This window comes from Ambystoma mexicanum, chromosome 2q, assembly GCF_040938575.1.
Source record: "Ambystoma mexicanum isolate Mex_15411 chromosome 2q, UKY_AmexF1_1, whole genome shotgun sequence".
NCBI lineage: Eukaryota > Metazoa > Chordata > Amphibia > Caudata > Ambystomatidae > Ambystoma > Ambystoma mexicanum.
The window spans coordinates 599,851,539-599,864,685 of record NC_090924.1 but is presented as its reverse complement, the minus strand read 5'-3'; the positions used below and the strand labels follow the sequence as shown (position 1 = coordinate 599,864,685).

The 13,147-nt window shown below is 45.1% G+C and overlaps 1 protein-coding gene across 2 annotated transcripts in view; it reads left to right on the top strand.

Moving 5' to 3' along the window:
• GORASP1 (golgi reassembly stacking protein 1) overlaps window positions 1–13,147 on the top strand; it is a 234,819-nt gene that overhangs the window by 52,666 nt on the left and 169,006 nt on the right. For both annotated transcript variants that reach the window (XM_069647745.1, XM_069647744.1), the window contains exon 3: window positions 1,286–1,489. In XM_069647745.1, coding sequence (XP_069503846.1) covers window positions 1,286–1,489 — 204 coding nt within the window. The remainder of the gene's footprint in view (window positions 1–1,285; window positions 1,490–13,147) is intronic.

The following is a 13,147-nucleotide window of genomic DNA, read 5'->3' as shown; positions in this document are numbered from 1 at the left end:
ACAAAACATGCCCTAAAGAGCAGATGACAATATAAGATATTTTTCAGCTGTGTGATGGTAATTTGTCTATTCAGTTTTGCAAACTAAAGTCTATATTTGCCTTTCTGAGTTCATGTTGCATTGTAAACAAATGAGAATTCGGCAAGAGCTGAATAGCAAACTATTCGGCCGAAGATGAATAGCTTTTTTTCAGTACGGAATTCGGGCGAATACTTACTCGAAGCCGAAGTTCGGTACACCCCTAGTAGTTATACATGTCTTAATTGTGCCTTCTGTACAATCGGGAGATTGAATTAAGTGGCTGATAAAAATTAAAAAAAAAACTGCATTAGCATACCAACCACTTATACTGCATAGGTATTCGCTTTGCATTTGCCAAGCACTGAGGTCATGTGCCCAAGTAATTCACAATTTTCCACCTGTTGCCATCTTATGGCCTTCTAGTACTGTTATAGAATTGCCTGGCAAATGTGCATGTCATGCCTATGCAAGCCTAAATAGTTTGCATCGTCAATGCATTATTTTTGTTGCTTCGAAACCAGCAAGTCAGAAATTCACGTTTTTTCCTCCATTTACTCCTACAATGGTGAGTAAAATACTTGCCTCTTTATGTGGAGCACTGCTTCCAGGTGCACATTAATTGCTTTCGCATCAGTGTATTGTACGCAATACCCATTTCATTGGAGTCTAGAACTAGAAAGTAAATCTACATGCTTTGCATGAATGCTTAATGGAGAACTTGAGATGTACATTCTAAAATGTTGTCAATTTATGACCCACTTTCAGAACGAGTTTAATATCCCATTGGCTTGTGTGGCACTAGGTGGCCTGGAAGTCGAATGTGGCTCCTTGATTTCAAGCTTTCCAGACTCTTGAACTACACACTTAATAGCTTCCTGACATTTCAAACACTGAATGTGTAATGTATAAAATTGTAGTAAAATTTAAATCTTCTCTCCAATCTAATATTGCAGGCCTACCAAATAAATCAAATGCCCTTTGATACTTTATATTCTATTGGCATATTGGGCATTTAATGGGAATAACTGGTAAATGGAAGGTACGTATCGATATGACCATGTTGACATGGTAATGCAGAAAACTCGCTTCATTATGAGCCAAAAAATTGACGTTTGCCAAAGTTTAAAGGTTAGGAACTTTGCATGCTATGCTGTAAGCTTTTTCTGCACAAGTGTCGATTTGCTAAAATGCATGACTTTCAGCAGGATTGTAGTTTTTGGATGCATATTGATAAAGCTGGAGTTAAATTTACATTTTACTTTAGAACAAGGACAACAACACGTTTAAAGACTTGCTGAAGGCAAATGCGGAGAAACCAGTGAAGTTGGAAGTCTATAACATCAAGACCATGAAAATACGTGAGGTGGAAGTTATTCCCAACAACATGTGGGGTGGACAGGGGCTGCTCGGGGCCAGCGTACGGTTCTGCAGCTTCCAAGGCGTCAATGAATTTGTGTGGCATGTGCTGGTAAGATGCACTTCTTTCTTCCCTAAACGCTTTGTGATTCTCACTGACTAGAGCATGTACATTCACTTTCTTGGAATGTGCATGTCCCATGCTTATGCACTTTCTTGCGTTTAGCAATCCAGAAATGCATTTTGCAACAGTGGTAAAGCCAATATGTTGGTGATAATTTAAACCAGCTGTTTCAGAACGTGTGTGTGGGATAAACTGGGCAGCAATTTTAGTGACGACTCAGAATGATTGTGGACATTACTGTCTTCACTGCTTTTAGCACCACCTTCCTTTACACTGGCATGTTAAGGGTTTTTGTTGCTCCCCAAACCTTTTGTGCAAAGTGCCCCATGTGTTGACACTCTGCACACATTCCTATAATCCTACTTTAACTATGGGCAACTTCCAAACTCGGGCAGTGATGTATCCATTTATAAACGCCCAGGCTGCATAGGTAGTCATTCTTCTGCTCCTCTAGAAGTGAATGCCCCTGTCCTGCTCCGATTGATCAGTGGCCCTTGGTTAGTGATCTTATCAGTAGCTCGGTGCATATATCTTGTGATCTTTCCCTTTGGCTGTAATATTTTTCAGATATTTTGCTGCAAAATGTGATGCTGCACAAGCATAGCTAATACAGTTGCACTAGACTAGAACTCAAGATAATTCTACTGCGTTATCTTAATGGGTTGGTCATTTCATGTTGAAAGGTTGCCGTTAAAAGTAACAAAGTTACAGGGAGGACTTTTATGGAGTAACTTTTATTTTCCATGTAAGCCAACCACAGATCACTTGTAATCTTTAACCCCAAAATAATTGTGAAAAAGGACAGTGAATGAGGGCAAACTAATATTCGCGCACCTTGCTGGAACTCCAGAGCTTACTTCCCCCCCTTTAAGTATTCCCCCAAAGAAACACTTGTCTAAGGCAGTGTTTAAAAATATCAAATATCTCCCAGAGCCGCCTTCACCACAGTAGTGAAAATGCTTGCAGTACATTTTGAATTAATAATGAATAGTCCTGTAATTATTTCATGACAACGAGGTTGCAGTGGGTTTGTTCCGTTGTTAATTGGCTGCAATTGTATCCATCACAAATTCCCTTTATTTGTTTTTACAGCCACATTTGTATGGATGAGGGGGCCTTTCCAGCTCAATGCCATCATGACCACTTTGCTATAGGGCTGTTCCTCATCAAGTGCACCCACCAGATTTGAAGGTCCATGGGAAGGCTCTGGTTTGCCATTTTCCTTAAGTGATCCATTTCATTTGCAAAAATGGCTAATGTCAGCAACAAGACAACCATACATACAATAAGGATGCCTGGGCTAACTGACATTTCCTTCAGAAACAAGTGCTGATGGACTCTTTGTATTTGCCACAAATATGAACACACACATCTCAAGGTGTTGTATCAACTTTCAATAACCTAGTTTTTTAAAGATAAATCTAGAACCAATGGCATAGCCTTTAATCTCTATTTGGATATCTTGTTCCCACTGAATTACATTATGCTTAAATGTTGCAATTACTTTGTCTAATTGCTTATTTAAGGCTATGCCTGTATGGAAAAGGCGGTCACTATTCCCCTGTAACCTTCTCGAAGGCCCAAAGTTTCTTCCCCCTCCGCCCCCCTTTCTGGTAAAGTGGCTTTATTTTAGTCAGTGATATAGATTTCTTCCCTACCCACTTCTACAATTGGCTCAAACATTTTAGGCCACCCTTCCTCTATCACCTGACTGAATAATCCCAATTGTGCCATATGGAAGCGCAAAGTCATAAGACACATTTTCTGTTTGCATGCCGCACACTCCAATGAGCCTGTGAGACCATGAGAAGTTTAGCTAAGGTCTCGCTGAAGATAATGGAATGGGTTTGTTCAAAGTATTACTTTTTGCAGGAAAAAAGAGGGATTTAGTTGGTCAAACCCTATGCCAATCTGTGAAGCCCATACAGGTCTAGTGGGGTCCATAACCCTCCGATGTCCTTGCTAGCCACTGTTTTTGTATGCAATAATAGGCATCACTCAAGTTTAATGGAATATTTTCCCCTGTAACCTTTGTCCAGGCCGGAAAATTGGACCGTAAGAGTGTGAAGTGTAGTTGGATTGCATTAATACTATCGAGGATATTTCTAGTGACTCGTTACCCAGAAATTCTACGACCGTCTATCACAAGATATTTGAGGCAAGGGTTTTCCCGTTGAAATGATTCACTTTGTAATCCAAACAATTTCTCAGAAGGGTGGTGCCCCGAAAACTCTAACCTAATTTTATGTGCAGATAAATGTTTGAACTGCAGGACCTTGGACAACAGCCGAGGAAGAAGGATCGATAGTTTCTTTAAGAAAATGACATCTTCAGTGTTCTCTTCAAATGTCAAGTTTTCTCGAAGTATCCAGACCTTCGATTGTTCTAATATTTTGAGCAAGGAGTGTGGTAGCCTGACCTAGACCTGTTAAATTGCCGAATGAATCCCAAAGTTGGCCATTTAACTTGACCAAATATAATTGGGTAAACCGGATGCCAGACTAGCATGGAGGTCTCCAATTCTGGATACCAGATCTATAGAATGGACCACTATTGTAATGTTTTGGGCTGTCCTTCTTGAACCTGCTTGTTTTGCATCTGTTATGGTTGCTAATAACTGGCCATCTGTTGGAATTACATTTTGAGTATGTACCAGAATTGTAGCAGATAATTGCAATTGGGTGAGAAGATGAGCGTAAATGCCCTTCTGTATTGAATTTCAAAATGTATACAGAAGTATCTCCCATAAATGGAGTGAGGGGGTGAATGCAGATCCTAGTGCTTTGAAATAATTACATTTGTGGATTGTTTTGAATTTTTTAACTAAGGTTGGCTTCAGGAGCTGGGTCCCCGTTTAACAGAATTGTTTAGAGACGTATCTTTCCATTAGATAAAGCTGACTCTAAGGACTATTTCTTCCAGTGCATGCTTTGGTTTTCTGGGTTTGGATCCTGCACAGCAATTAATGTGGTGTTGAGATACTTATTTGGTTTAGTCACACCTTTGCAGTAACAACAATTATGTAGAAATAGTAGGAAGGGAAGAATGCATTTCATCAGTCCATAACATCCTTAAAAATTCATACAATAACTTACAAAATTCACTACTGTGAAACTTCACAAGCGCAGGAGGTAGCGCACACGATATTGCTTAAAACATTTTATCCCATAACCTTCCAGTATCTACAATAGCCAGATCTCTAACACATTTCCCAAAATATAAAATCCCTTAAGGGGCAGGGCACACCAATAACACGTGATATACATTCTACCTGGTATACAGATCATTCCAATATCTACAATGTGCAAATTCCAGTGGGATACACCCTCTGAAACACCTCGTTTGTCTGGGGCACATTAAAACGAAACCTTTTGAAGCAGTCTCTCCATCACAGATCGGAAATGTTTTCAAATAAGGTTCCAAAATGCCTATCCTCTTATGACACGGCCCCAAATGACCATGGAGGTAGAGTTTCATGAGCCTCTCGGGTATCTATCCAATCAGACAACCGTTTTCACTTTGCCTGAATTTGCAGTAAGAATTTCAAGAGTAATATTCAACTCAGTCAGTATCCCCATGCAATATTCTCTAATCATCCAATGGTGTTTTCATACTCATCAGTGCAACTTTACCCATCTCGGCATATAGTGTATCCATAAAGTAGGTATACAATAAACTTCTTTAAAAGAAAGTTTGCCGTATATCCAAATCCCATTTTCTTCTTGGAGCCACAAAGTTGCACAAAGTGAGGGTACAGAGCATGTGCTAAAACTAAATTGGCCTGGTTCGAGTACAAAGATTGTTCTTGGAAGACCATGCAGTAGTGTTGCATTTCAATTCTTCAGTCTGTCAGGTTTTTAGGAGCCCGTATGACTGGAATCCCATCTCACTTTAATGGGGAGCAATTTGTGCAATTCCTGTTTGGCCTTTGAGCTGTGGCTAAGCTAATCACCCTACCCTAGCGTTGCCATTCTCAGACGTACAGTGGTTTTCAGAAAAGTAAGTTGTCAAACATGGTTAGTGAACAAAGACGTGGCCAACACTTTACCTCCATCGGACCAGATAATGGAATCGCATAGTGGTTGTATACAGATCTTGGGAGAAACGGCCAGACAAATGGGATGAGGCTAGGAGAGGATGACCATGTCCAGTCCAATAATTTTTTACACACATTGGAATTTTTAGTATATTACCTAGCATTGTTTTCTCAGATATCCATTTCAGTTTGTGGGTTATGTAAACCAAGCTTAACACTTTGACTAAGAATTGTTGGGACTGATTATCTTAGGCTCAATTTAACCATGCATATTAAATCCTCCCATGGTCACCCTCTTGAAGCACTGCCATCAGCATAGAACTTATTGTCCTTTGAACTGTGTGTGGGTCTGTCACTCCCACTTGTATTACTTACCACAACTAATCTGCTACCAGGAATTTTGAGAACCAAATCATCACTTCTGCTTTGAGACACGAAGCAAGGTAGTGCTGATCCTGACACAGCAGATAACTACTATGGAGTAAGGTGGAGTTTTCTGATCACATAATTCCGTACAAACCACATTTTGCACATAATAAGCCACCAGATGTTTAAGGATATGGGTTTTTAGGGGTTGTCTCAATGTGCAATGCTAAATTCCTAACCTCAGTCAATTTAGATCATGTTTCCTGCATATAAACCCTCTAGTACCAAACCCAAAATAATAAAATTCCAGAACAAATGCATTTAATTTATAAAACCCTTAAACCCCCTGCTGGCGAAAAGCAAACTCCCAACACCTTACATCTAATTGGTGTGATATATTATTTCTAGGTGTACAAAAATAATCTGCTCCTTGTATGAGCATAGTTCTCACCCCAAACATTGCAGGGTGTAGGGTTTTACACATTTACACCTTGACACAATCAGTATTGCAGAATGGAGCTTCCCAGCTGGTCTGTAGCAAAACTCTACTGGTTTACCCCATAGCTGAGTCTGTAGTGCAATTAATTTTTAAATTTATACTTGGCGTTGCCATAGTCACTGGAAACAAGCATTCAAAATGTCAAACACAAGAACTGACATAGCAGTAGCAAAGAGTGGACCTTTTGAATCAGTTTGTACCTTGTACAAAGCTGCTCCTAAACGGCCATGTACCTTGTGCGCTCGATTTTATTATCCTCTTGCCTTTCCCATCATATTTACCTCGCTCTTTTGCTGAACTGTTATATTTCATGATCCTGTGCATGAACACGTTACCTCAGAGCCTCTAATCTATAGCAGTCACACTTCCACTTCCTTCTAGCTCCCATAATGGGAGAGCAATGTCAGTTGGCGGTAGGTGTAGCATAATCCTGCTTGCCATTCTGAACTAGTCTCCACTTATTGGCTTGGATCCCTCTAAAGAGACGGGTTTTATGGTTAGATTTGTTTGTGTGGGGTTATTTTTGGATCTCTAAATTTGTTTAGTCAATGGTCTCTGCTACGGAGAGTATCCCTTAACAAACTGTAACCAAACTGTTGCTGCAATTATGGCACTCTGAGGGAGGTATTTTAATCTGGATTGGACCCGATTAACCCTCATCCCTCATTGCCACCTGTCAATTAGTAGCACCTCGTCTATTTACCAAAGGCGGGTACTTATGGGGTACATGAGCTCAGACTGCTTGTATAGGGCAGGGCATGCCTCTTCTGGTTTCCTGTAGTTTCTGCGTTTGTCTGATGGGAGGGGTTTCAGCTGCTACCTCAAGCTTATAAAGGATGCAAAGGAATTTTGCATGATAGCAAGTGGAACAATAGCTCAAGACTCTAGCCTTTCACATCTGAACCATACATAATATTGTTAGTCACTAACCATGTGGCTGCAACAAACAAAGGAGGTGTTGGAGGGAACGTTTAGAATTAATCTTGACCGCTAGCATCGCTCTGCGCTTTCTTTCTTCTCCTAAGCCATAACAGAAAGGGGAACAATATATGCACATCAGGCTTGGTCCCAACCCAAAAGGGCAGTCCAAACCAAACTGCTTGGTGTTATCCCTTCTGCATGAGACCACAAGCCCCAGACATGTGTCGGCTATATTTGTGCCGCTTGGGTCTCTAGATCCAGCAGGCACAGAACCCACGTCTGAGCACATCCCTTGAGGCAGCTGCTGACTGTATCTCAGTAGCTCCTCTGCAGTAAAAGTTGCAGGCACTGCAATAAGAGTCAGGCACTAGGATTTACCTCCAAGCCTAAAGCGCGAACATCGCTGACACCTCCCTTCATTGTTCTGTTCTCTGCACGAGTCTGTCGGACTGCGCCCTCTTGCTCTGCGATCATTCAATGGCATCACTCCTTATGCTGGTTGTGGGAAAGTGCTCTGTCCCCTACATCCAGATGCTTCTGGGGACCACAAAATATGTCCCAGGGGCTTGCAGGGGGACAATGCCAGTCACCTTTGCGTGTTTCTCAGAAAAAAACGCCTCTCTAAAAATGGTTTGGATGAACGGGCTTTACAAGGAAAACTACAGCGCTCCAGGGCATGTCCTTTCATACAACATTGCTTTGTGTCTAGTTAGGAGTGAAGAGCAACTAGTGCATAGACCACTATTATCCCACGACTTGTCTAATGAAAGAAAAGACTCAACAGTATGTGTATGTATCTGTCCTCTATCCTCTATAGAACTGTTTATGCATGTTCTTCGTGTGTGTAAGTTCGTGCAGGGATGCGAGTTTAGTTTGCGTTGTGGCTAACGTTACTATGTTGTGGTGTCTCTAATGACTTCAGCACAGCTGGATATTTAGAATTAGTCAACCTTGTCCAGTGTTGAGGCACCTGTATCCACAAAGACGTCAGCTGGATAGGGTTTGAATGGTTGTCTAAGAGAATATCTGCTCACATATGTGGAATTGACTGGCCTTCCTGGGGGCTGGTCAAACGGGGACTGGCATCTCTTGTTTCTCAGTCTTTGGGCTGTCATGCGTATAGGGGTTAAGAGGGGCATTCCTCTTGTAGGTGTCCTGTAGGAATGTGGCAATCCTGCTGTGGGCCTATTTGATCTGTGGCAAACGATTGAGATACAGGCTTTATGGGAGGTGCTGGGGTTTTGACATGCCTTTTAAGGGAACTTAGTACTAGGCTGCAGGTTTTCATTGTTTTTGCATACTGCATTGGCCCTCACACATACAATTTTTGGTTTTAATTGGAGTGTAAAATAAGGACACTGAGACCAAATGATGCTTCTCAGCAACAGAAGCTGTTAAATGAATATTTGTGGATTTTCTAATCCCTTCCAGTATAAATTGAGTAATTCTATTAAGAACATTGTCTAACTGAGCAAAGCACATAGCTGAAATAATCGTATACATTATTTTCAAATGGGTTATTCCAATGTGGCCACTATAGTACACTTAGATTGTACTTTTGGAATACCGGTATGAGAGTGGACAAATGGCACCAGTCGGGGTTTCTGGCTGCTTTGGCACATGTCAGTGGTTCGAACTCCCAGCTTTCCTCAAAGTGCATGATGGACACTAAACTTGGTGCTAATTTTATTTTTCACAACTCGCCTTAACATTGAAGTGTTACTGGGACTTGGATGGGAGGATAAAATAGCTGCGCTGACCGCCATGGGGTGGGGATGGGTCCAGAGATGTCATGCTTCGTGGAGTGGGTTTGGGCTGCATTTTGTAAGGTGGGGGGGGGGGATGTTGCAGGCATCCTTGGAGATTCGGATCTAGCATAGGATTTTAATTATTTTGGTTTTATCCTGCTTGGGCTGCACCATGGCACAGGCCAAATGTTTAAAATACAACGGCAGCAGAGAGTAAAATGGATTGGGGATCACTTTTTTTTGTTGACGAACTTACTTTCACTTCAGGTCTTACAGTTCATCTGAAATGCAGTGTCAACCTTTTAGCCAGGGTTTAGCAAATTAACTGCTTCTGTAGCCAAAAATGAATGCCATGAATCGGTCTGGAGGCTGCGCTTCATGGACTGAATCTACGCTAGTGATTTTTGTCTCCAAGCTTGTGCCATGTGGGCATTCACTGCTCCATAATGGGACTTGCTGGAGGCTCATTTGGTCTTGTTGGTCAGATTTACAAGCTGGGGCAATGGGAGGACTGACCTGCTGCTGGAATTAATTGTTTTTAATTGACTACTCTATTGCTTGGGTTAGGTCTTGCTTATGAACTACTGAATTAAATTGATTCTGGGTGATGTGCAAGCACTGAGGTTTGATCCTTTTTCTTCAGTGTGTTTAGTAAGTAAACCTGCTTATGGGGGATGGCGAGGGGATGTCTAGACCACATCTTGTCCTGCTACAAGTTGATTGACAAACTGTACTACTTGGAGCTACTGGTGGATTATAGATTGACAGATTTATTTTCAAAATATCACTAGTCTGAGGCCACCAGGGGGCGCAGATAAGATGGCTGCCTGAGCTCACAGCTCCATCCCAGCCCAGAGTATCTTGAGTCGTTGCGGAGAGGGGGAATCCATCCCCTATGAAATCTTCAGAAGTCGTTGTCGGAACCTAGCGTCTACTTGACGGTGCAATCCCGGGGCTTGGAGGTGACCCCTGCTTCGAGATATTCGCCCCGTGCAGTGGGGCCAACCCTCCCCACACTGCACGCAGAGTTTGGAAAGCAGCTGAGGGCAGGGAGAGTGGCGGGCTATGGCAAGGGCAGAGGCAAACATGCTAAACAGAGCGGTTTGACTCACGGTGCCGCTTGACCCGAACGGCAGGCCTGCAAGAGGCTGTGTGAGACGCCGGGACCTGAGGAAGCCGCTGGGGGAGTGCCGGGCCTGACTGGGGGCTCTTAGCAGTGGCGGCACTCACCCATATCCCCCTGAGAGTGGAGAATCTCCTGCAGCGGCGGCCGTTGAGGAGCTGCGTTGCTGCGCCTGCATGGTGTGCTGCCTCCCCTCTCCTGCTGACACCACGAGCGGAGAAGGGCCAATCTGGACCTGTTCTGGAAGGGACTCGGACACTAAACCAGAGGTACCCACTGGGAGGCTCAGGGCCCTGGAACACCCGCTTGGGGGCCAACTCAGGGAGCCCTTTGGCATGAGGGAGGCAGAACGAGAAAGGAAGCAGCCTGAGCTTTAAGCAGTGACCCGGAGGAACCCGGTGACAAGTGAGGGTCCCCCCACTAACCCGGCCCGACGGGAGCACGCCTGGGCAGCATATGGACGATGGAAGACCAGTGGGTCGGCCAGAACATGAGGTGGAGGTTGGGGAAGGCGCCCCCATCCCTGCAGCGGCATTGAGCACTTGGAAACCCTGTGCTATTCTGCGGGGGCGGAGAGTGGATAGCTGATGGGTGACCAGCACCGGGGGAAAGCCCATGCGCCTGTCGCATCGAAAGGGCCTTACTGGGGAGTGGATGTCTGGACGGCCGCTGGGACACCCATAGTGCACTGTAATATCAGCAGACCTGAGCCGCACCTGGGGTCTATGCCCTACTGCTGGAAACATGAGGCGCCAGCCCGGACAACCTCACCTTGATAATTTGGTCGGGCTGGTGCATATCTAGGCGAGAGGTGGAACTAATGGTGGACTCTGCCATCTCTCTTGCGCACAACCACAACGGCGCTGTACCGTGCTTACCTAAGACCCAATAAAGGCTCAATGGACATTTTGAAACGCCCCCAAACCTCTTGCCGGTTACCAGGTTGGGAACCCGGCGGATACCGGGTCTCTGCTAACCTGGGCAAGAGGTTCTGGGCTTGGCCCCGTGGCTGACCTATACGTCTCGTAGAGAATATTGCGCTCACTGGAACAACATATGGACCAATGACCACCTGCCACCCAGGAAATAGCTGGGAATTATGGGTGGAGCGGTTGGATATCCAGAAAAGTTGCTCCCACAGGCAAGGCAACAACATGGTATCACCAGCACTAGAGGAGGCCCTGTCCCACGAATCTGAGCAGACCGCGTTACCCCCAGCCCTGTGGGCAGTTTTTGCATAAGATCCTGTTTGGTTCGGTAGCGCTTTGCCCCACCGACCGCCTGGCAGAGAAATCTTAGTTGCGAGATACAAGTGAACCAAGAAGGCATCCTGTGGAATGGGGATAGGCGAACAAGGTGGTCGGTGAACCTTGCAGTGGAACAAGCTGGCGTTTCCTGCAGGGGCAATACTGGAGACCTAAGGTAAGGGAGCCAACAGACCTGTTTCTGCTCCCGAGGCGGCAGCGCCCCTCTCCCCACCGACTAGTCATCAAAGCGACCCAAGGGAGCCAGATCTGGTCAGAAGAGTGCTGAAGCCACAAACGCCTAGCGTGCCTGGATGCATTGATACTCGGTGAACACAGAAGCGCTGGTAACATGACCTATGAGCTGGAAAGAGGCCCTAGCTAAATACCAATTTAGGATCGGAGGTGACAACATGGCGACCGAGGCATCCTCTACACCCGCCCGGACCAGGGCACTATGCAAAACAATATCCAGATCTTGGAAGAAATCGGTGGGGATAAGAACAGATATGGGGGCCAAAATGGCAGATCTCCCGACAAGGGTATCTACATTAGAAGATCATATGGAGGGTGTCGAACAACCAGCTATCCACGGCTCTCCTGGAGACTCAGATGGGGGCAAGATACATGGTGGTGCAATGCCGTGATGTCATGATGCCTACCCCCGGAGCACCAGGCCAGGCCCAGCACCCCCGGAAGCAGGCATCATGCCCTTGGGTAAAAGCCCAGCGGCTCCTTATAGGGGCTCTTTGGACTCAGTCCTGGCGCCTTTGGCGCCAGGCTCATGTTGGACATCAGTGGCGCCAGGCTCATAAAGGGAGGTGTTTTGTGCACTTACCTGATGCAGACCATGCTGCACGCTTCAGGCCTCCCTGAGACCTGAAAGGGACTATTTTTTTCATAGGGACTATTTTTTCACTCAGGCGTGACCAGGGAAGGATACATACCTGGGACTTCTTTGGAGGCTATTTAAGCCACGCCCAGACAGCAGCTCGTGCTTCGCGTTGTTCTGCTTCCTGCAGCTTAACGCTCACCGTGTCTGCTCCTGCTCCTGGACTCCAGCCACGCCCGCCTCAAACCTGGAAGACCTGCAAGGAAGGAAGAGAAGAGAAAGGTGAAAACCAAGGACTATTTCAAACTTCTTACCTGCATCCGGAATCTTCTTGCCAGCATCTCTGAAGAAAGACTTCCATTTAAAAGCATCGCGTTGCTCGCTGCAGCCCCACGCTTCACTCACCTGTCCTCGAGACATCTCCCGGCTCCATCGCGGCTGTCAGCATCGGACGCTACATCTCTGCAACTAGGGGAGAGAGGAAGAAACAAAAGGTGAGCAGAAGGAACACAGAAGGAAAGCCTGATTAACAGCCATAATACTTACCAGCTTTTCTTCCACATTGGCAGGTACCGTACCCCGGCCCCCATGGGGAAAGGACAAGAGACATTTCTGGGGAATGATAAGGGCATTTAGAGGGATCACCCTCATCACTACTCACCTCGGCAGTTTATCCCCTCGACGCATCGCCTTCATTCTGCACCTGAAATAAAGGACAGATCACAGGTTAGAAAGACAACATAAAGGGGGCCTCACTTGAACTTTGAACTTTCATACTTACGGCGCATCGCTCAGGAAAGTCAAGTGGATTTTGCCAGCGTCTTTCTGAAAACCAGTGAAGTAACTGGACGAACGCGCGCCCCTGCACCAGAAGCAG